Source organism: Homalodisca vitripennis, chromosome 3, assembly GCF_021130785.1.
Source record: "Homalodisca vitripennis isolate AUS2020 chromosome 3, UT_GWSS_2.1, whole genome shotgun sequence".
Taxonomy (NCBI): Eukaryota; Metazoa; Arthropoda; class Insecta; order Hemiptera; family Cicadellidae; genus Homalodisca; species Homalodisca vitripennis.
Genome location: NC_060209.1, coordinates 14499654 through 14524492, shown reverse-complemented (window position 1 = coordinate 14524492; position 24839 = coordinate 14499654). Strand labels below are relative to the sequence as shown.

The window sequence follows — 24839 nt, the reverse complement described above, 5'->3', positions numbered from 1 at the left end:
GGTTAAGGGTGGTTTATTTAACAATACTACTGTTTAATTACGATACACATTTATTGTTTGAAAACACAAGAGTTGAACCCTAAAAAGTTTGGTAATTTATTTGCGTTTCAGTTCTAAAATTTAAACATCTGTTGAGATTTTTTAAATATTGATAGAGACGTCTCTTGTAAAATTTATAGACCAAATAAAATTAATTATTCCAATAATACTTGTACGAATGTTTAATGAAAAATTATAACTACGAATTTTCAAAAACTTGGTCTAATTTGTATACTGCGTTATAATCAGTATAGTTTAATAACGTATTATTATAACCCACGAAAGGCTAAACTTTTCTTTGATTAATGTATATCCCCTCCCCTCACGTGCTTTGGCATAAACACAGAAAAATATATATATATATATATATATATATATATATATATATATATATATATATATATATATATATAGGAGCAACAAAAATAAAGAAAAAGATTAACGACTTGTATCTTAATCTATTCCAGGAAAGGAAAAAAGGTAACTATAGCCAAACCACGCATCTTAATCTATTCCAGGAAGGAGGAACAGGTAACTATAGCCAAACCGTGCATCTTAATCTATTCCAGGAAGGAAGAACAGGTAACTATAGCCAAACCGTGCATCTTAATCTATTCCAGGAAGGAAGAACAGGTAACTATAGCCAAACCGTGCATCTTAATCTATTCCAGGAAGGAAGAACAGGTAACTATAGCCAAACCGTGCATCTTAATCTATTCCAGGAAGGAAGAACAGGTAACTATAGCCAAACCGTGCATCTTAATCTATTCCAGGAAGGAAGAACAGGTAACTATAGCCAAACCACGCATCTTAATCTATTCCAGGAAGGAAGAACAGGTAACTATAGCCAAACCGTGCATCTTAATCTATTCCAGGAAGGAAGAACAGGTAACTATAGCCAAACCGTGCATCTTAATCTATTCCAGGAAGGAAGAACAGGTAACTATAGCCAAATCGTGCATCTTAATCTATTCCAGGAAGGAAGAACAGGTAACTATAGCCAAATCGTGCATCTTAATATAATCTAGGAAGGAAGAACTATAGCCGTAAGTACCTTGTTGGGCATATGCAGATAGACACCTTTCTTGAAGAGCATCATGGCACAATCTGCGTGACCGTTAAGGGACGCAATGTGCATGAGCGTACTGCCGTCCTTGGTACGCTCGAAGATAGAGGCCTTGAACTTGTCCGCAAGCAGCTCGATGATGGAAGCGTGGCCATTCTCCGCCGCGAGGTGCATGGGTGTCCGATCTAGGGCACAAGAACTAAATTGTCTTATGAATTTGTAAAATTGAATTAAACTAGATCTCCGGCATATGCAGAAAAGAAAATTGTATAGTCAAGATTTCCTCACAATCGGTTTCAAAGACTTAGGTAAACAATTTTTGATTTTTGGTAAAACCACTATAATCACTACAGTAAGTATGAACTGTATATTGAAACTTAAACATACATATATGGACTAAATATTGACCAGTCTTATGTTTTGAGCTCAACATCTAGGTATACAGTTTTGAATGTCTTTACTTTTGCAGTGTTATATCCATAAAGAGCTACTATAAAGAGTTAGGAATGTTTAATGCGTAAAACATATGAGCCTAGTAGTAATTTTGCTTTTGTATAGTATAATAGTAAAATTGTGCATTGTGCCGACAAAATAAATTATTTGAAAGTAATACTTTTAATCAAGTTACAGTCCAAAGCATTGCAGTATTTCAACTGTTAATAAATATAGTATTGTAAGTAGATGGAAATCACTTATAGATCCGTGAATGGTAATTATTAAAAATAACCCGTGTTTTATATTAAACATTTTAAAATTCCGAATGAAAATATTTTGCTACGGTTTGATCAGTACTCAAACTGACAACTTTAATGTGCAATGTTTTAAAATAATTCATACAATTTGAAAATTTCTTACCGTATAAGAAGTGACATTTAGATTTAATATTTTAAGGGGGTTCGGTATGCCCTATCCTTCCCATGTTAATTTGGTGTACCTTTTTCTCAGAAACCTTTAAAGCTATCATTATCAAACTTTAGGACACTACTATTTAGACCTTTGTTAACATTTAGAGCGGAAGACATTATAAAAATCTATTTTAAATTTTTATAAAAAAAAATTATAATTATAAATTATTTTACAAAAAAATTAATAATTTTTTTATTTACAACAAATTAAATAATTTTTTTTTTTAACTTTTTTCCGCTCTAAATGTTAACAAAGGTCTAAATAGTAGTGTCCTAAAGTTTGATGATGATAGCTTTAAAGGTTTCTGAGAAAAAGGTACATAAAATTGGCCAAATTAACATGGGAAGGATAGGGCATACCGAACCCCCTTAAATCTTTAATATACGCTTTCTTTGATTACATATCTGATTGCTGAGTAAAACCAAAACATTAGATACTCTTCTAATTACATACATTTTTATAAATTTTCAAAAATAACAACAGACTACAACCAAGTATAATATACAACCATATAATGGCTGTAGTCTTCAAATTGTATAAGTTTTTATGATAAGTAAAAGCTGCTAGCTATGCATTTTCAGAATTCTTACAAGGCACGCTACAGGTTAATATCACAAGACATACTCAGGAGAAGTAGATAAAAAAAGTTATTGAATTATTATTAATTCTCAGGAAATCGGTATAATGCATCGTGATTTCTTTAAAGCCCTAATGTGTAGTTAGGGTGTAGTAATAAGTTAGTAATCCTGTGTAAAATATATCTCATTATCGGTAGTCTTACCTTGATTATCAATAATGGAAGCACTGGCTCGGACCCCATAAAAGTACTTGACGAGGGTTTCATCCCCTTCGGCGGAAGCGATGTGGAGGGCGGTCTGGCCTTCAGACTAAAAATGGAGAAATTTACATGAGAGACGAAACACATGTCATAGTTTGTTTATGCAAATAAACCCAGAAGAAGTTGTAACGACGATATTATAATAGAATGGCGCCAGTTATATAATGATACAGAAAGGTAATAACAGCTAACTATTTACGCACGTTATTCTACATTTCCAATTCGGTTCAGTGGGGATGGACTATTGAATTGAGCTATGATAATTCATTTTACGTCCTAGGCCTTTTTAAAATTATCCATAATGCAGATTTTTGAATCTTAAATTTATTTAAAATCTTAAGAAGTTTGAAGGCATACTTATAAATAAAAAAAATCTTATCACGTTGTCAAAGACGGCTAAGTGTGTAGGTAAACTTTTCCATGCCTCTATATTTTGGAAGTATGTCTCTTTTTTAATTACAAATGCGAACATTTAAGAGGTAGTAATGTACACTCTTATGAAACCAGAGGCAGGGACAATTACCGCAATGCGAGACACAGGACGGTAGTTCATGAACGCTTGCCTTCACAGGCAGGCGCTCAATTTGTCAACAGACTGCCAAATTCCATTAAAAATGCAAATATGCCCAAAGCATTTAAAGCTCGTCTGAAATCAGCATTAATCCGAGCAGCATTTTATAATACAGACGAGTTTTTAACACACGATTGGGAGACCGCTGAATTGGCTGAATGACACTGCGGCTAGAGTGGACAAAACCGAATGAACGAGATTATGAATGGAAACTATTGTATGTATGAATGAGTCCAAGTGTCATGAATGAATGGTAAATTTTTGTTGACATATAAAACTGAAAATTGCAATACAATTTTGTACATTGCTTATGCAATAAAATATTTATTATTATTATTATTCATTATTTTGTTGACTCAACTCATTATAACAAAATTTAAATCTTTACAAATTTTCAGAGAATTACTCGTTTCGTAAAAAATCAATTACCAAATGTAAGAAGCGAATGGCAGTTACTCGAATGTGGAGATGAAAACACAGTTTTATAATATTGCACCTTCCCTGCGTGACTCTCCGCCGTTCTAGTGAGGCAGAGCGATGAAAGTGCAAACAAATTCAAAGAATGGTGAGTGATAAGGGGGTATCTTTCATCTTGTGTTGAATGACGACTGCAAATGACATGTTTTATGTGGCATCTCAAATAAACATATTGACTATAATGCACAACTGTTATGATTTATATACCACTCACACAATAACTATTACTTTCTGTAATATACATTATGTAAAGTGTTCAGAAACAGAACAAAATTATTTAATTTAAATTTAAAACTGAATAATGTCCATAGGTTAAGATGAAAGTACTTTATTAATAAAAAGATTTTCACTTAAATACAAGTCACTGCATCATTGTGTGTTTATTTGGCATTAGTTCAAAATAAAATACGAATATTATGTTTGAGAAAGTATAATCGATCTTGTAATCAATCGCCTTTGCTACTCAAAATGATCGATAACGTGCTTTAACTCGAAATGTAAACGAGCAAACGAGTTTCTTGGGATCGTGTTAAAAGACAATATTACTTTTCCAACGAAGGCGATGGGTCCTATTTTCAGAAGTAATAATTTCAAGAGAAGGCGTACTTTTCGTGACATCCGCCCATAATTTAGCCAGTCAGGTTTGGACAGGTCCAAAATCTCGACACCACTTACTCTGCTGCCTTGTTTGGAAATTCCTTCTTCCTGGAGAGACGAATATCTTTTGTCGAGAGTCCAGTTAAATCAACTCTATTGGTAACGCTATGTTTTATACAAAATGTTGTTTAAGATGTATTCGAATAAAGGTAGTATTCATGAGGTAACAACAAAGTTTTTCATCTTACTGAACACGTGGTAAGATAATTAATTCATGTTTAGATTTAACGTTCTTCGGAATTAGCGAATATCTTGAAACTTTATATTGTCGTCTTATTAAGTGTAAAAGCCTGTTTAAATATAAAATGGATGCTGTGGAAAAAGTAATTCGTCGATGAAGTATACACAATTAAATATAATTGGCATAACGAAGCAAAATTAAAATACGTAGTATTGAACTTTTTATAACTTGTCTGTTTTGCATTTTGAAAACAAACACACGCCTGCAAGTCCAAATCTATCATAATTAAATACATTCACAAGAGAGAGAAAGATAATCATCGATTTCGATTTAAACTACTGGATTCTATAAAAGATATACTATAATTCTTCCACACAGTAATAGAAGATCTATGGTGAAACGCTAAATTATGTAATATATTTTTTCGTAATTAGAGCTAATCTGTACATTTCTATAATCATGTAATTGTAAACAGTATTATTTTCATGGGGACAATTTTACTTAGTTTCAAACTATTTGGATTAGTTTATTTAAATTATTACACTCATGCTACTAGATCTGCAACTAAAATTTAAGACTGAAAATGAAAAAAAAAAAAAATTTATGTAGTTAAGCTGTAAACTTGTATGATCATATAATTGTAAACAGTTTTTTACAATTTTTTAAAATAATTGTATTATTCGAGTAATCTAGTAGATCTTCACCTACAATTTAAGACTGAAGATGAAAAAATAATTTCACATATGCCTACAAAAGGTATTTTAGATGTCTTTTGGAAAGAGAAGACAAAGTTTATGTTTTTGCCCGTCCTTCTATCAGTCCTGATAAAAGTCTGTGCGAGAATCTTTTCAAATTCAAAGAGATAGTACAAGATCAACAGTGATGATAAAAAAACGCCCACATACAGGACTTGGGCCATCTTGTTTCAGACCGTGTGGCCACCACAAATTCCAAGTTATAAACATTCAACGAGCGGCCTATCACGTTTTTGCTCTAATTTTGAAATTTCATGCAAATTGATGGCAGCAAGTTAACACATTGATGAAAGGTGATTCATATGTAATGGTGCCAATACTTACATTCTGCGAGTCGACGTTTGCGCCGTAATCAACAAGGATGCGCACCATATCCACGTCCCTGCGCCTGGCTGCGAGGTGAAGGGCGGTGTCCCCGTTGTCAGTGGTGGCCTTGAGTTGATCAGCTGTCTGCTGACTCAGGAGCTCCCGGCACATGGATTGGTTCCCCGCTTCGACAGCCAACAGCAGTGGAATTTTCCCCTTCTGCAACGATTTAATGGCTGAGCTGAGTAACCCTTTCCAAGCTCCTGGACCGGAAGAGTCCTTCTTACCCCCGGCTCCCAAGGACGGTATCCCGGCCTGAATTTTGTTCTTGGTGACGAAGTCATTGTTCAACAGCGCCGGGATCAGGTTTGTGGTTTTCAAAGCGTTATTCAGTTCCGCCGGTTCGGGCTTGTTCCTTTTCCTCCACATTCTAGGGTTAGACAGTGTGTCCTGTTTTGCCGACAGTTCTTCCCAGAATCAAGAGGTTGTAGGGCATATTACGTTCTAACCTAACTCGTATTGTAATCGTTTATTGCGGCAGACCATAGGTTTGGACGTAAAAACTTCGTGATGAAATTCTCGGATTGGTAGCATTTCCTAAGAAATTACTAGAAAAAATCCTGAAATACAGTAACAAATATAACATCAAAAATATTTTAGGAAATTCAGCAAAGAACCAGACTAATGAATTGTTCAATGATTCAGTATTTGACACAAATGACCCTTCAAGGACATATTTGACCAACAGAAAAAACAATTGGAAGAGAAGAAAGTTTTTTAGGAGAACACTCACCTTGAGTAAGAGAAGCTCTAACACCTTTTTATCACGTTTCATCATTAATCCAAGTGGCGCCCAGAATATTCATCACGGTAGATCGAACTGACCGGAGAGATCCGAGGCCGGCACAGAACTAGACGGGGGAGTAGAGCTACAGAGCGAGCAGCGGAACAGCTGTAGTTGCATGTGGACTGAAGTAGCGCCGGTCTGCTATTGGCTCGCGGGTTTGATATGTATATCAACTTGGCAACTCTGAAATTGGAGTGTCAATCATAGAGCTTCGCGGGTCGGGCACAGTCCCGACCAAACATAACCTCACTTTTGATGTCCGAACGGATCGATTTTAACACCTCTTTAATCTGGAAGTGTTCCTAAAGACTAATGAAGACGTAAAGAGTGGGACTGATATGGAAACAGAGTTATTATAATAAAATATATGTTTGTAATCGATTTTAACGCCTCTTTAATCTGGAAATGTTCCTGGAGACTAATGAAGACCTAGAGGGTGGGACTGAGATGGAAACAGATTTAGTGTTATAAAATATGTTTGATCGTGGCTTGGTAAATAATAAAAAAATAGATCCAAACTGGAATCGACACAAAACAGACACGAGTTTTAAAACCTCGCGGGAGTTTTAAACTGTAAAATTTAGTACAAGGAACGGAGGAAACGAAATTCGTAATGGATTAACGCATTTAATGGTCTCCATCCTAGTTGGTTATTTGACGATGTTTTTATGTAAACCATAAAACGACCAATTAAATACTTCACCACACCATACTATTCAAAATATACAACAACATCACTCTTTTAGATTCACATTTCACAGTTGTTCATACAGTTTCAGAAAAAGATCCATAGTAATAATCCAGGCTAACCCATAACTACCCCACAGTCACACCAGGAATGACACGTCTTTAGCACTAAAGAGTTTTACGAGAAGATATTTCACGGAATGTGGCTGCTAGGCTACACTTTGTACAGTGATTTGAAGACGACTGCACCACTTGGCTGCATGACGACCTGCAAATTGACAATCCCGGGAAAACACGCCACAAATTCCCGCGCACATGTGACAGCCAATGTTGCCAACTCAGCGACGAGAAAACTGCCTCTGCGGGGACATAAAACTGCACATAACCTCTCCGTGTGAACGACGACACTAGGTGAGCGCCTTGTAGAACCGTACCAAAACAAAATATCGTCGGACTAAAAGAATATTTTGAATGCAACGCTCAGGAAGCGGACGATAAAATGGCGGACTGAAGTGGAGTGGAGGGGGACGAGCTGGTATTGGTCGAATTCTTCCTATAACGGTGAGATACGATACTGTTTATAATAGAATAGAGGAATGGAACTACCTACCCTCTCGGCACGAACACTGTCTCTGTCTCTCTCGTTTTGTTCTCGTCGTTTTATTGTAACAGCTGTTATTCCTGATGCCTGACAATTAGATAGCAAGTTAACAAGTATTGCACCATTCTACTTGTAAAGAAACTTTCAGACGTTTTCTATAAACGATATTTAAGCTTGTTTATATTATATTTTCAACTAAGCATGTAAAAACTTCTCATACAAAAAATTATTACAAGTTGTCAATAGTTTTTATTACCCGTATATCAAATTTAAAATTTTGGATCATATTTAAAAAGAAAAATAATGTATAAATGCACAGTATGTAAAAAGTGTACATTTCGTGAATAATTGTAGATACTAAGTTAAAGAAATCGAAAAGTGAATCAGCCGATAATTCAAAAATACATTTGGACTTTTGACAATAATTTATAAAAAATACATTTATATAAAATAGTATAATATATTTACTATCACTGGTAAATAAATACAAATTCTCCAATATTTATTTCATCATTGCAATGCCTTTCAATGATTCCATCATCAGGCACTTCACAAAATTTTGAAGTGCCAAAAGGCCTTGCAATAACAAAATAAATATTGGAAAATTTGTATTTATTGACCAGTGATAGCAAATTAAACTTTGTCCAATGCTCCAAGATTCTTCAGTGTAATATACGAGTTTATTATTCTAATACATTGCTTTTGTAGTGTAATTTAAAAATTAAAACTGCTAAATACATCCAGTAATGTAATTCATACCAATTTTGAAGCTAATTTCACAGTAAAATATCAACACATTTTGAAAAGAAATTAGTAAGAGTTAAGATTGTTTACGGAACAATTTTGTGAGTTTAGAACACTGAATGTAGTATTTTACAATGATCAAAAGAATTAAGTACTTTGTCATATTCAGTTATAACTTGCTATATATTTTGAAAACATTCTATGTGCGAAACTCCCTTAAATATATTTTCTCTACAAACCCCTAGAGAGTTATTGACAGAATATGAAACACACACGTATTGAGTGTGCATATACTATATGATCCTTATAACACTAAATGCTAGCATGTATGCTAATAGAATGTAAATGCTCCGCTATATTCTAGCATATGCAAGTAAACTATTATCTAATCACCGACGGGGACGTTTGTCATGTAAATGCAAAATGCTCTATTCTGTGCTCTAGCGTGCATGGCATCTCACATACCCATCGTTGGATCTCCAGTGCAACAATTCACTGTACAATTATTCAACTAGTCTGTTTCATATCCCGTAGGTATGTTGTAATTTTGTAACTTAGAGTGTTGGGTTTTACCTCATACACTAATGAATAAACTTACTTTATACCAAAAACTGCTTTTAAACCTTTCGACATGCGAAATGTCTGATTTTAAATATGTAATAATACGAGCCCAAATGCTTTTTTCCGTTTCTCATAAAGATTGTAGTTTTAAAAGTATTTATTCGAAAAAATGCAAAATAGATTTTTTAATAAGTAGTGAACAAATTGGTTATTTTTCTTAAAAAAAAAAAAAAAAACAGTTTTTGTGCTTGCCGAATATTAAAATAAAAATAAAAATTACTGTATGACCATGACCTTTAAATAGTTAGAGGTTTAACATTGTTCTTAAGAGGCCAAAAACAAGATGGACGCCAGTACAATACAACACAGCCGAATCTTAACAAGGCTTAAGTTTCAAGGGTCATGGTACGATAGTGTTTTGTAAAACACAAAGTAGTGAGAGAAAATCTTTGCCTGTTAAGACTACTGTATTTATTAAGATATAATGCAGGGTTCGACGCCTTCTTTACTGCGGACGCAATATAGAGGCAGTATCAATATTGCGTCGTCAATTTGAGAAGGCGTTTTTAGATTTACAAGTACAATCAATGCGTCCGTCCCTCAAATACGGTAACAATAAATTTAAAATATCCTATACGCAGAAAAAATATGAATATGTCATTTTTAGAATTAAAGTATTCTAAATAAGATACTAATCTACGTGTTTTAGAATTCTTCAATTCCTTTGGGTATACTTTAAATGTATCAACATTGAAAAACACGTACTTTGGCAGGTAGAAACCCATCAATTATGCTACTATATGAATATTAGTGTTATCAAAAGGAACACAAGCTCTTTCAAGTTTTGAAAGAGGTTACTAACTGATTTACAAGTATGTTTTTATTTAACGCAGCTGTAAAAACAAAGGTGGCGTCGAACACTTACAAAGACAAACATACATGAAAAATTGATAGTTTTCCGTAATTACTAGAACAGCGAAAGACAGTGAGTGTAATAGATTTTGAATCTCACACCGTGATAAAAGAAGAGTAATAAAGTTATATGCCCTTGTCATGCAATTGTGAATTTGTTTATGTTTTTTTTTTCATGAATAGTAGAGTGAAACACACACACATGGTTTAGCTGTGTATACAGTATAGTGTCACATCGAATTTCGTGTTGTAGAGGAAAGACAGTTCGGAAGACATTGTAAATCTATTTTGCCAGAAAAGTAAAGTACCAGAACAAGAAGTGAAAACAAGATTTTTGTGTTGTGTCAAAACAACGCCAGATTGCCTAATTAGTATACGTGTGATACATCAATAATTTAACTCCATATTTTCTCATTATAAATGTAAAATGATTTAGTGCAGAAACTTATGTCGAGAAAATATTCTTAAGAAAGTTTAGTTGTACCATAAGTATAATCATATATTCCAGTGTTGTCCAGAATGTTTGTATGTAACGTGAAATAAGACTAAGGAAAAATTATTGTACATCATATTAAAGAGATTTACAATTAAAACAACAACAAAACAATTAAAAATAAGTTGCCTATTACTTTAGTACTAATATTTATACAACTTATCTTGCAATTGCATTTAATTTTAATTAACAAATAATTCTAGTCATTAATTATTTGCGTACAAATATATTATTGCGTACGTCTGACATATTCTAGTTACTTCTGAATCCACCAATAAAAATAATAACTTAATAAACAAGAGTGGATCAGTATTTACTTTTACAGTATGAGTCTTTGTCATTCAATTCAATATCAGTGTGTTCTAATGGTCTCATCTACTTCGACCATTAATGCATAAATTTTGACATTCCAACTATCTATATTCTATTCAAGCACAAATGTTCAATGTACACTTCACATGAATCTATTTACCCGGTTCGTAAGTTTTATAACATAATTTTGTACCAAAGTATGTAGTAATTACCTTTAAACAAGTGTTGGACACATTGTGTTGTGTGAATATTAACCACATTGTAACATGTTTTTGCGCAGATTGCGTATTTGATGTAATGCATGCAGTATAACTTACAGATCTGTTTACTTACAGGTGGAGGCTAAAAAGTGAATAGGGAACAGTATTAGAAAATACATACACTCTTGGTAAACAATAAATATACAATATTTGCAACTACTTCTTAAAATTAAAATTAGTAAAATATATTATACCCAACAATTGTAATAATAAACCAGTATTTCACATTAGAAATCAACAGAGCTTATGAAAAACACTGCCGTGACAATTTAAATATACAGTAGGAACAATAACTCTAGCTGTTTATAATGTGATAGTCTAGCTAAAGTTTTAAACCGTCAAAAATTAAAAAAGTCTTTTAAGGAAAGTGCTTATTGGTGGGTTTAAAATTGATCACGCTTTACCAAAATGTGCTGGAGAAGTTAAAAAACAACTGTTAAGTAAATATGTATAAATGCACTCACATATAAAAAGGGACTGAAAATTCCTTAGAATTTTCTATGGAGTAATTTATAACCAGCTGATTCAGTAAATCAGTGATATATTAGTATTTATTAGTTAAAAAATATTTATAAAACCAATGAAAGGTCTGCCCAAATTTTCTAAAACTATGCGATTTTAAATTATTTGGGAGAAATATAAAGTATTTTAAATTCTAGATACATTGTCTGAACAAAGATAATGTTTGTATTAGTAATATTTCATAAACATATCCAAATGTTATAGAATGTTTGTCTGAACTTTGTTTTTGACAATGGAACGATTGTGAAGGAACAGGACTTTTCTGGAAATTTGCCATCGTTCTGCGATACTTATTGGTTTTTTGTATCACTGAACGATGGCAAAGTTCAGAAAAAAATCCTTTTATAGAATTTGTTACAATATATTTAAGGCACTGCTTAATCCAAATGATTTATTAGATAAACAATCAGCTGCAAATTATGTTGGGCTGATTAGACATTGTGTTGTACGAGATTAGATGTTGCTTATTAAAGCTTCTTATTTATAAATTAAAAATTTCCCAACCTAGTTTTAAAATTTTTTTTACTCTCAAAAACAGTTTCAAGAGATTTTATTAGTAATATAATTAAGACAAATATATATCTTAAATCAATTTTAAAGTTAATGTATAGAGAAGATTAAATATTCTTAATCCATGTATATATGAATTAAAAGTTAATTCTATCATAAAATAACCTTATACACTTACAAGATCATCCTAATGTGACCAAAAATATATTATACTACTATAATCACTATACTATAGGATAATAATAAAATTGGAGTGTACCAGAGTTGCAGTTATATGTGAAACTGTAAACCGATTATAACAATAGTACTATTGTTTGTTTAGTTATCAGTAGAATGTAATTAAAATATTAATACAATGTAATAAAGTTCAATAAAATAAAACTATTTATACCTAGTTATTTGTTATTATATGACACGATTTTATATTTTGCTTAATTCATGAAGTAAATAAGTATCGTCATCATATTGTAATTTCATTAAATTGTTTTCGAAAATATAATCTAAGAAATACAGCATTCTATTAGTCTTAATTATGCCAGTGTGTATTTCTTAGATATTGATGTAGGAAAGACAGTCAAGCAATTCTTGATTTTTTTACAATGGAAATAAATACATTAAAAGTTAAAAATACAAATTAATTTGGAATTGCTTGACTTTCATCTTACGAGAATAATGTTTAGAATATATTTATATACATTGACACTCTAACTCAAGCTACAGTTTTAAAGAAGATTACTACATAAGATACACGTTCTAATTCAAATAAATAATGAAATTAATGAATAAACAAACGTGTAACGAGTATAAAAGTTATTACTTACAGATGAGTTCCCAGAGTCACGGAGCACTAGTGTTGTCCACACATAGCAAAGTATAACCAAAATTGGAGAGTTCAGAGCTAATACTGTTTCAACTCTCATTTAAAATACCCTTTAAAAAAGGAAAAGTGCGCACTTTTGGGCAGATTTCATAGAAATCTACTTGGTGAAATTACTCTCATGAGGAATTTCCATGAGTTCTTTTGCATATACTCCACTCATGAACCCCAGAACCCAAAACTAAATAAAACCGAAATATCCAAATATATATATATATATATATAATATTTATAGAGAGTAGGTTAATAAAAGTATGGATACACTCTGTTTAGTTTTACTGATGGCGAGATGGAACTCGGGACACCTTTCTAGGAAATAGAAGTAAACTTCTTAATCAGTGTTACTTTTTTCCCATTTGCCCGAAATGGGATTTGGGGGGGGGGGGGAGTGAGGGCTCAAAGTTTTTAAATTTAAAGAACCATTAAGTGACACACCATTTATAATAACAGTGGAAACTAAAGATTTCTATCTCAACCCAGTTGAAATTAATTACAAATTCATTGAGGCAAAACATGAACATCCACATTTAGAAGGTAAATAACTTAAATGGAAAACCATTTTACTTACAAACTCAAACCTGTTTTACAGTTATTATTTGCTGTAGAGCATGCCTCCCTTATATTATCAGTTTTGAGGAAGTTCACTATCATGTTCAGTTTATGGTTGGAATTAACAAAGTTAAGACGTGTTTTGTGATACTTTACATTGAAACAGAGTGTTTAAGTGAATTGAACTGTTAAGACTAAACTATGTACAGAGGCACTATTTGCACATAGCTTGGATAAGTTCGCTAGCCACTCTTAATCATTAAAACGTTTTAAAATGAAGGCCACTCGCATTTTTGCAATAATTTAAACTCAGCTGTTTCCCAATATATAACCATAGAGACACGTTTTATAAAAATATTAGGTAAATATAAACACATTTTATTCTTTGACCTTTTTCGACATCTTATAGTTTTAAGATGGCGGCCGTTCAAAGTTTGGATAATGATTAGTTATATCTCAGTTAATCATGTATCATAGATGAAAACTAAATTGCTTAAAAATACTCTGGCTATTTATGTTAACGTATGTTAGTACGTACGTGTTTATGTATCTTATTAGATTTTATTTACTATTTCCATACAAAGTATGTGACAGCATTTTGGAAATAATGGTAAACACTATGATTGCTGTGAATTCTAGCCGATTCCAACTAAACCTGGCACTAAAACAGTATCTATACATTGGTTGACTAAGTTCGTTTCAACTAGTTTCAAACAATAAAATGTTTCTAGATGGCAGGTATTCGCATTTGTGCAAATTCCCATCTCTGATATTTAACAAAATTAATCTATAAATTGACAATTTTTATAAAATGTTTAAGGCAATTTGAAGCAACATTTTTGCCACCCATATTTCGATAATTTTGGGGGTTCCAAGATAGGTTCCGTTCAAAGTTTCACTGTATACAACTGAATTTCTACAAGGGAAAATGTTCACAAACATAATTTTGTACTGATTGAAAATAAATCACGTCCACGTGATTTAGAACGAAATGTATATGCTTGTGACTATTTTTTCAAAATAATAACGAAGTTTTGAAATATTACAAATGTTAGATATTACGAGTATATCTAACCTTGACATATCAATATACTATTGACATATCAACCTTGAGAGTCATCGTTCTATCAATTTTGCACATATTAAACATCTCACCGATGATACATTTGTAGTTTGACATTTTTAGATATCAAAGACTCTGAAATCTACCTTTCCTCAATATTTGATCGAGAAAGATTCAGATATTATAAGTTGGACATCTTTCATGCTTAAGTATCCATTGCTATTGCTATGCGTTGGTCCGAGAAAATACAATGTGTTAGGTTAAGCTCTATTTGATGACGAGGTGAAGTATGCGCAATTACTGGTGAACCTCAGGGCACATGCTTGGGGCCTGTCTTGTTTACAATATACATTGCAGATCGCCCTGACTGTACAAATGTGTATTGATGATTGCATTTGTATGCAAATAATTTGAAATTGCATTTTTAATTTAAGACATTAAAAGAAGAAGGAGTTGCCTTTTTGTAATCGGTAATTTATAAGTTAGTACGTGAGTTAATTATAAATGTTTAACATAGCAGAACATAACTTAATAGTGAGAGTACGGAGGTAAGTCTAGAGGAAACGTACAATATGACCTTCACCAAGGTGTAAGGGCTAGGCTGTAGTTCTCTAACTTAGAGGTCTCGGGTTCAGTTCCTAAAAAGGCAAATACAAATTTTCAAATTAGTATAGACCCCTTAAAAACGTTAAGTATAACAGATTGGTGACGAAAGAACCCCTTATTAAATAAAACTTTTCTCCAATGTGTTACACTTCAACATGTTAGTTCATTCATTCTATTAATGATTTGTTATTTTCTCCTAACCTGTAGCAAAAGCATTGCAAGGATGCAAAACTTCAAAGCAAAACCTTAAATGTACTAGTAACCAATTTACATAAGCATTATTAAATACGTCATCATCGTACTACAGCCAATATGATAGCGATATAGATTTTGATATGAGAATCAAAGTTATTATTATTTCTTATTTTGTATTTATTTTGTGTATCATTAAAGTTGTGCTGTCATTGTTATGAAAAATTTGCAGTTTCATAAGCATGTGTTAGTTTTATAATTAAGTAGAACTAATTTGAAAGCCGAATTTATCTGAAAATTATCCGAGAAAACCCTTTCCAATTTCTTATGCTGTAAGGTTAAAACAGTGAAATATGTTTTTGTGAAAAGTTTAAATTAAGGGAAGGAAGGTAAAATGGGGAGGAAGTAGTTGATTGTAACAAGCCAGGTTATTCAACTTCCGGTCTCGCAACACTGATGAAAAGAGGTTAGTTCAACTTTCAAACTTGCTGCTTTTGTATTTCAGTATATTACCTTTACAATTCCCAACACTGAAACATGATTGGTGAACATTAAATATGGTTTATGTTCTGTGTCCTTATCTATACTATTATATGAAACTATAACGGTGACTGTATGTGTGTTCGTGTATATTACTCAATTACGTAAAATACTACTGGACCGATCGTACTGTAATTTGACATAGATATATGTTTTAGGCTCCTGGTTAATATATAGGACGGCATATTTCTATTTCGAAATTCCTTCTGGGCTACGCCCCACTGGTCTCGAAAGTTAAAAAAAATCCCGTAAGTTATGCTTGAAAAAAATAATGTTATTGGCAATATTAAGTATACAATGCTTGATCAGTATTGTAATGCAGATGTCAAAGACAAAATTAATACCTACAGTAACTTTGACTATAACTAAATGACTTATAAAACCAATCTCTCTCTCTCTCTCTGTCTCTCTCTCTCTCTCTCTCTCTCTCTCTCTCTCTCTCTCTCTCTCTCTCTCTCTCTCTCTCTCTCTCTCTCTCTCTCGCTCTCTCTCTCTCTCTCTCGTTGTGCGACCGGGGTAAATTACAATGGCCAGATATATGCCAATGTTGACCCTCGAAGGAATGTTATCATATTATACAATGTTTTTATATTTATAGGTCATGTGTAAGACATTTTGGCACACTCTATTTAAAAAGTCTAAACTTTTCAATCAAGCTCCATTTTTAGTAATATAAAACTGTTCCAATTACGCAATTTTCAATTCTTATTATTGTATAATTTATGCAAATTTTTAAATTTTTCTAGATTAGTGTGATAACTATTAAATGAAGCTAAAGTTCAAAGATTATCGTGTTTAAAATTTGGTATTAAATTGTGTTAACAGTTAAACTTTTATTACAGCTCAGAACACAACAGCAGTAATTCTAAATTAGTTTCAGATGCAACAGTACTGTCATGTATCATATTCCAAATGCAATGCAAGCCGATAAGAAACGGATATGTAAATGTCACCGTTGCGAGAACCGGAAGTACCTGTTCCACGAAACCTCTTCATAATCTACTCTAGAGCAAGTGGATACAACTCTTGGTTTATTAATTCAAACAACGCAACGCCCTGGTTAATATTCAGTTCCTGTCCGTTACAACGATATGCAACCGTAGTAGTTGTGGACAATCTTTACGTGACCATTAATAAAACAAGTGTTTACTTTGTGACAAAAAGTCACACGCACTTTGTAGTTTTTTTTTTAGTAGAAGCCGACTTCCCGTTATGTGCCTTTTTCTGCCCGTCCTCATGGACCACTGACCTACGTGCGAGGAGCTTATTAAACCGAATAAGTGAGGAGAGTCGATTCAGTAAGGTCGATGGTACTCATAAAAAGAGCAATGGTCACAGACAGAATTCGAACCTGCGTTATCTCTAACTCATACTCAAAGTCCAACGTCTTAGACCGCTCGTCCATCGGCACTCTCACATATGGACATATCATAGGTAAGTACATTAAATTAATTGATTTTAACATTACTTGAATAAAAGACAACACGCAGCTTCATGAACAAAATGTGTTGCCAATACAACTAACCTGGACGTTCAATTTCTATTTCATTAATCCATGTGCTATAAAAAAATTTAGCAGTGTTATTAATTTACGTGATCATTCTATAGAATACAAGTTAAATCGCTATAACCAATTATCATAATTGGAACTAATGATGTGGAGGAAGGGGGAACAAACATTTTCAAAATTACTTAAGGTAATGTCTTAAGATTGAATGGGTTTTAACCAAATTATACAAATTAACCAGTTGGGCTTGGAGACGGATTCTCCTAAAGCCAGATACATCCAGAGATTAAAACCCACCATTTTAAAATTGGATGCTCTAGAGGTAATTTTGGCTCAGAGACTTAAATTTTTAAAAGCGTGGGCTCAGGATGGCCAGGTTATCTCATAATAAAAAGTCATGTCAGTTTATTAATATTAATAGACAGAGGATACATCTGAATCTGTGACGTGATCGGTAAAAATCTTATATCACAGTTTGTCGTAATGAATTACAAATAAAAATAAGTTTTTCATTCTATCCTGTCTCACAAAGGCGGACTTTACCCACTGTCTCCAACAGGAACGTTATCAGCAATCTTTACATTACCGAAACGTTCCCTAGTATTCCTGAGATAAATGATGGTAATTGGAAGAAAGGTTTATATCTGCAATATTTTCCTCCACATCATATTCGGAAGGATTCCACGTCACTTTGAACACTGACATGAAAAAAGAAACTTCCCCAACCATATCTAAAGTTATGGGATTTCTTTACACTGAATTCTGTCTCGATTCTCTAGGCCTTATAGTCCACATGAACCCTAACTGGGGTGACGTATTTCCGAAACATAAACATTAAAAACTATATTTTCCACAGCATACTGTAGATCTTTAACTAAAGAAACATCTTGTTGAAGTTTGTCAAAAATTAAAGAATATATATCAAGTTGTATGTACTCTGGTAATTTCTTTGTTTATTTTTTGGTTTTCACGATGGAAGGATTGAGAAGGAAAAGGGATTTTCCGGACATTTGCCATCGTTCAGTGATACAAAAAAATCAGTAACACAACGTTTCGAGATCTGCAATCTGATCTCTTCTCCAGGTAAATAACTAACCTAACACATAAGTTACAAACTAGGTTAATAAACAAATCATATCAGAGCGTTGTGACACGCGTAAGTCAAGAATCACAACCACCATGTTGGGTGTCATCAACTTCATGCGCACTAACTTTAAAACATGCACTTAATAAAAACTAAATACAACAGTAATTATCTCAGAATTGGCAACCAAAGCGGGCAACCAGCAGCCAATCTCGACTGATGATTGGCTGATTGGTTGGTCTGCCAATTTAATGTACGTTGCCTCTATTCATTTCCTTTTAAAGAAATGAGGTTCCCGATGTAATAAGTTGGCTTCATCCCAATTCATATGATGGTCTTCGGACCAACAATGTGCAATTTTTGACTTTTCTGTTTTAACCTAGTTTGTAATTATGTGTTAGGTTAGTTATTTACCTGAAGAAGAGATCAGATTGCACATGTCGAAAGGTAGGTGTTTTTTGTATCACTGAACGATGGCAAATGTCCGGGAAATTCCTGTTTCCATTACTCTCGTAAAGTTATATTCAACGGAGGCTTAACAAATTTCAGTTCAATAACTCAAACAAAACCGCTTTATGCACTGAATATTCTTAGATCAGAATCAAGGTCACGTCGTAGCAGCCACATCAGATATCCAAGCATCCAAAATAAGAGACTCCCAACAGGAAAGTTCAAATAGAAATTAATTATAAAACTGACAGAGCATTGAACACACAATTATGAATCAGCAATGCTTCTACAGCTTTCACAGTGTGCCAAAACTGAAAGGAATGTGTTACATTAACATTAGACAGTAGTTCCAAAGCAGCATAGTATAATCTGATCTACGTTGTTTTAATACTAAGTTTAAATTGAACTGTGTATACAACTCAGATGGTAGAAGTGGAAGGGCAATGTAACTGGGTACGCGAACAATAACAAGAGCCTCTCTGATTTATATCCTGTGTCCCCAAAGGTATTTATGTGACTCCAGGTCGTCGATTCCAGTCAATATTTATGTAAGGACAAAAACTTTCACCAACTCCGTGGATTCCGTTACCACACGATTCCATGGCATTGCTTTAGGTCTGTTTGCGTGTGAGAGCACTACCTCAATAAAATTGGATTATTTTGAATTTATATTTAAAATGCTGAAATTAATAATTAATTAAGTAAATATCTCAACTAGAAGTGCAGCAGATACAACTATATCATTAAAATATCTAAAACATAATGGTGTTAAGAAAATTCTGGTAAAACTTTTTAGGGGTTTCTTTTTTATTAGGTAATTTTTATCTAATTCCAATGGCATTTTAATTTAGGATATTAATGTTTTTAAGCAAATGCGGTCCAAAACCAATAGAAAATGTGTAAAAAAGTCAGACATAATTTAGATAATATAATTTCGTGATAGTCTAATTTGGAAAATTGATTGCTTTCCCTTTATTTTTCTGTTTTCACTAGGTTTATCTTTTACACTATGTTATTATTTTTCTTATAAGTTTTTTGTTTTATTTTGGCCATTCTTACACAATTTTTTAACATGTAGTTAGTCGTATTATTACAGCAGCTTATTTAGAATTATAAGCATTTCGCGTGGTTACTGTGTAAAAACATAAATTTTATAACTATTTCCTAGCTGAGCTCACTAGAAGATACAAGTTTTCTACAAAATGTGCGTAATCCCACTAATATTATAAATGCGAAAGTTTGAATGTTTGGATGTTTGAGGTTTGTCCTCGAATCACGCTGAAAACTGCTATACGGATTGTGCTGAAATTTGGAACCGGTATATTTTTTGGTATGAATGAACATTTAGAGTGCTTTTTACCATACATAACACATTCATTTCACCAAATAAAGTCAAATTCAAATTGAAAAATTAATTTGTTTACATTCGAATGTTATGATAAGAACGATACGTACTTTGACAGCTGTTGACAGCTATAGTTCGACAAACTTTCTGAAAAATCTGTTTACATTTGAATTTTATCGTGTAATGCAGATATTAAATAAAACATTAAGATATAAATTTTACTCCAGATTGCGCCAGTGACGAATTAAAATCATCTAATGCATTAAATACTGTTATAAAACTAACCATAATGAACAAAGTTATGAATGTTTTCACATAAGTTACTTTAAACTGGTGGGCTTCCTTGACATTATGATACTACATTTTAACAATGGCTTGAACTTTAACAGAGAAATGAATTCTCGTACCTTAACGGTTCATTCTTTCCCTGGCTACAGTCCAAAAACAAGTGTAACGCAAAACTTTAATAACGATTATTTTGGAATGCTGCATAACCTTAATAAGGATTTCCCCTTATACCGGAAGTACATAAGAAGTAGGTAGGACTTCCCTCTAGGTCGTAATAGGCTTTTCAGTCCTAGCAAACTCAACTATGTCAACACGATTTGGACAAAAGTAGATTTCCGAGAACTAGGTAATTGAACGTATATAAAATTTGATCGAGGCAATATGGCAAACTAAACTGTGACATAGTAAGTATGTAAATTTAAATGGTCTTCAGTAGGCACTATTTAACCGAAGTAGTATCTCGGTCCTACGTAAGTATATATATTTCTTCTTCGTCAGAACAACAAGGCAAACTCTAATATGGTACTGGAAATATCTTAGACCTGAAATATATGACAAGGACTGGAAATGTACGCTTTTTGACCGAAGTAAGTTTCCGAGGCCTGTGTGATCTGAGATTTGTGTTTTCTTGATCGAGATTACAAGGCAGATTCAGCTGTGACTTTATGTATATAATTAATTAGAACAAGAAATGCTCCTACACGTGCCAAACATGATATAATAATTACTTTGGTTCTAAGATTGCCGCGGGTAACAGCTAGTATACTTATAAAGTGAGGAATTAAAATGTGGAATCTGTATTTTTTTCAAAAAGTTTTGAAAATGAAATAGTGAGATAGAAACTGCATATTTGGGCGATAGAAATTTTGAAAGGATTCCTCCAGGCTCCCTTACTTCGAAATGCTAAAAGATAATTTAGTTACCGATGGAGCCTATATTTTGCATACTCTAAGATTAAAATCGCATACTGTATTCCAAAAATGATTTGCAACCTATACAAGTTAAACCCTAGCATGCCGGAGTTTAGGGATGAGTATGCGGGGAGTAACCATATCTTAATCCACCCCCTATACCGTACAAGTTTGTGAAATTTGTAAACTCGAGCAAGAGTAAATTGGGAACCCTTATTTAAACCTTATTACACTTTTTGTTCTTTAGTGGCAAACCATCTTGCATGCCATCCTTTATCCTTTGTTTAAAGTTTGTTGTTGACGATGGAAGATTTAGCAGAATAACAGGATTTCGGATATTTTCCATCGTTATGATTACCAAAGGTATCACACAACGTTTCGAGGATTGGAATATACCCTCTTCGTCAGGTGGGGGATGTATTAGTACATACATCTTTATTTCGATTCTATTCTAGTTATATTGATAATTTTTGTATGTACTATTACCTCACAACCTGACAAAGAGTATAGATTCCAATCCTCGAAACGTTGTGTTATACTATACGTTTTGTAACCATAAATATGGCAAATGTCCGAAATCCTGTCATCCTTTATCGTTGCACCACTTGCTCATGATTTCCTAAAGAGGTTTCACTGGACAACCCCACTTAGTTAGTGAGATTTTTCCTAGTATCCAGTTAACTTAGTATCCAGTTATCCTTTAGACCCAAGGAGTAACACTCCGCCGGTTCGGAAAAACTAAAAATTCGTCCCAGGAACCATGAAATGATATTTATAGGCACTCTCACAGTATCAGCACTTGCAGCACCGATTTTGGAATTCCAGGCACTTATGGAGCATGTGCATAAGTTTCTATGTGGTTGGTTAGAGGTAGCGTTAGTTTCTATGTGGTTGGTTAGAGGTAGCGTTAGTTTATATGTGGTTAGTTAGAGGTAGCGTTAGTTTCTATGTGGTTGGTTAGAGGTAGCGTTAGTTTCTATGTGGTTCGTTAGAGGTAGCGTTAGTTTCTATGTGGTTGGTTAGAGATAGCGTTAGTCTCTATGTGGTTCGTTAGAGGTAGCGTTAGTTTCTATGTGGTTCGTTAGAGCTAGCGTTAGTTTCTATGTGGTTCGATAGAGATAGCGTTAGTTTCTATGTGGTTCGTTAGAGGTAGCGTTAGTTTCTATGGGGTACGTTAGAGGTAGCGTTAGTTTCTACGTGGTTGGTTAGAGATAGAGTTATTTTCTATGTGGTTGGTTAGAGGTAGCGTTATTTTCTATATGGTTGGTTAGAGGCAGCGTTAGTTTCTATGTGGTTCGTTAGAGCTAGCGTTAGTTTCTATGTGGTTCGTTAGAGGTAGCGCTAGTTTCTACGTGGTTGGTTAGAGATGGAGTTATTTTCTATGTGGTTTTTTTAGAGGTAGCGCTAGTTTCTACGTGGTTGGTTAGAGGTAGCGTTATTTTCTATGTGGTTGGTTAGAGGTAACGTTAGTTTCTACGTGGTTGTTTAGAGGTAGTGTTATTTTCTATGTGGTTGGTTAGAGGCAGCGTTAGTTTCTATATGTTTGGTTACAGGTAGCGCATACATACGCACATCAGGGTCGGTTATACAAACCCAACTGTTGATAAGGAAACGTTAAAAACTGCAACATAGCCTATTGTTAGTGTTCAATGTCGTTTCAAAACAAGCCTGTTTAATTAATCGACGCAATAACGTGGTATATCTTTGTCCAGAGAGTTACGGGACACTGTATATTAGGAAAATGTGTTTATGCAAACAATGTTTTCTCTCAGTTAATGAATTTGAAAATGGACAAAAATTTAATAAGATTGTGAATTACTGTAGCAACCGTAAATGATAATGAATTAAACGTCAATTATTTACAAAGATACTGACTATAAACTGACCTTACTTCAACAACATAAGTGCTTCTTTAAAAAAACGAATGTCTTATAGATTACCTATCGCAATGTTGGGGTATCATATGTATATTTTAATCTAGATTGCAGTTATGTGTTAGATGAGTTATTCACCTGAGGAAGAGATCAGATTGCAGATCTCGAAACGTACAGTTTCTGACTTCTTGCGTCGCTGAACGATGTCGAATGTCCGAAAAATCCTGCCACTATACAGATACTAAGGATACAGGTATTAAAATTGCCCTAAAGTAAGATACCCGAGGTCTATCTTCGTGCCTTTACTGATTTCGCAATACTATCTTTATGTTAAAAATATGATTATATGTTTTGACGAGGTTGTGGAGGGTAAAACTTGTAAAGAGCTGAATATATATATATAAACTTAAAAAAAATACTTATATTCGTGGTGAGGTAACCTTCGTATGAGTTAACAATTTGAATATTATTACATGCGTTCTCATTTAGTGTAGTGTGTGTTGTATCCTTTACCCTGCGTTTGGCCCTTCCTCCTCCAAATCTGTTAGGTAATAATTAAAAAAAAAACACATTGGCCTTTGCATTACAATTCTTAAAATATTACCGCTTAGGTTTAGTCCATTAGAAAACGTACCGAAACTTGCTCAATATTTTCTCGTTGACATTTATTGATAATCATAAGTAAATTTTATCTACTTTAAAATAGTTAATTTTAAACATATAATGTTTTAAAATAAGTAATTTAATAAAAAAGTATATATTATAGTGCAAAATAGATAATTTTTGAAGTTCGGTAATATTTTAATTTAAAAAGTTTATTGATTTTGGGTTACCGAGTTTGCAAGCAAGAGTCACGTCATGTCGGTAGAAACTCTGCTGTTTTGTCTTTATTAGTTTAAAAATTCAAAAAAAATCATTGTTTATATCAAATCCGAATAAGTTCATAATTAGAAGACCGCATTTCTAACAGTATTGAACAGAAGACAAAAATATAAACAGTTTGATATCTACTGTGCTAGGAACTTTCCGTATAGAAACATGGAGGAGTAAGTTAGAGAAAAAGGGTAGTTTGTGTTTATGTTAGCAGAGAGGAGGGGAGGGGGCTGTACCAAGGGGTGATAGGGGGGCAGTCACGCGAGGAGACCCTAAACATATCGACTATACAAATGGTAAATAAAATCATCTTTCGTCACACTACAAGCACTTTCGTTGTACAGTGTGGCAGATGGTAGCTATGATGGTCGGCTGATGCTGTAACTAACAACAGCTACCTATGTTCACTCCAGATATACAAGCACTTTCGTTGTT

The 24839-nt window shown here is 33.3% G+C and overlaps 1 protein-coding gene across 1 annotated transcript in view; it reads right to left on the bottom strand.

Annotated features, from left to right (window-relative positions):
• The window catches only part of LOC124356610 (serine/threonine-protein phosphatase 6 regulatory ankyrin repeat subunit A), a 124009-nt gene that overhangs the window by 52248 nt on the left and 46922 nt on the right, over nt 1-24839 (bottom strand). The window contains 3 exon segments of the mRNA XM_046807714.1: nt 1094-1290; nt 2793-2898; nt 5815-6015. Coding sequence (XP_046663670.1) covers nt 1094-1290; nt 2793-2898; nt 5815-6015 — 504 coding nt within the window.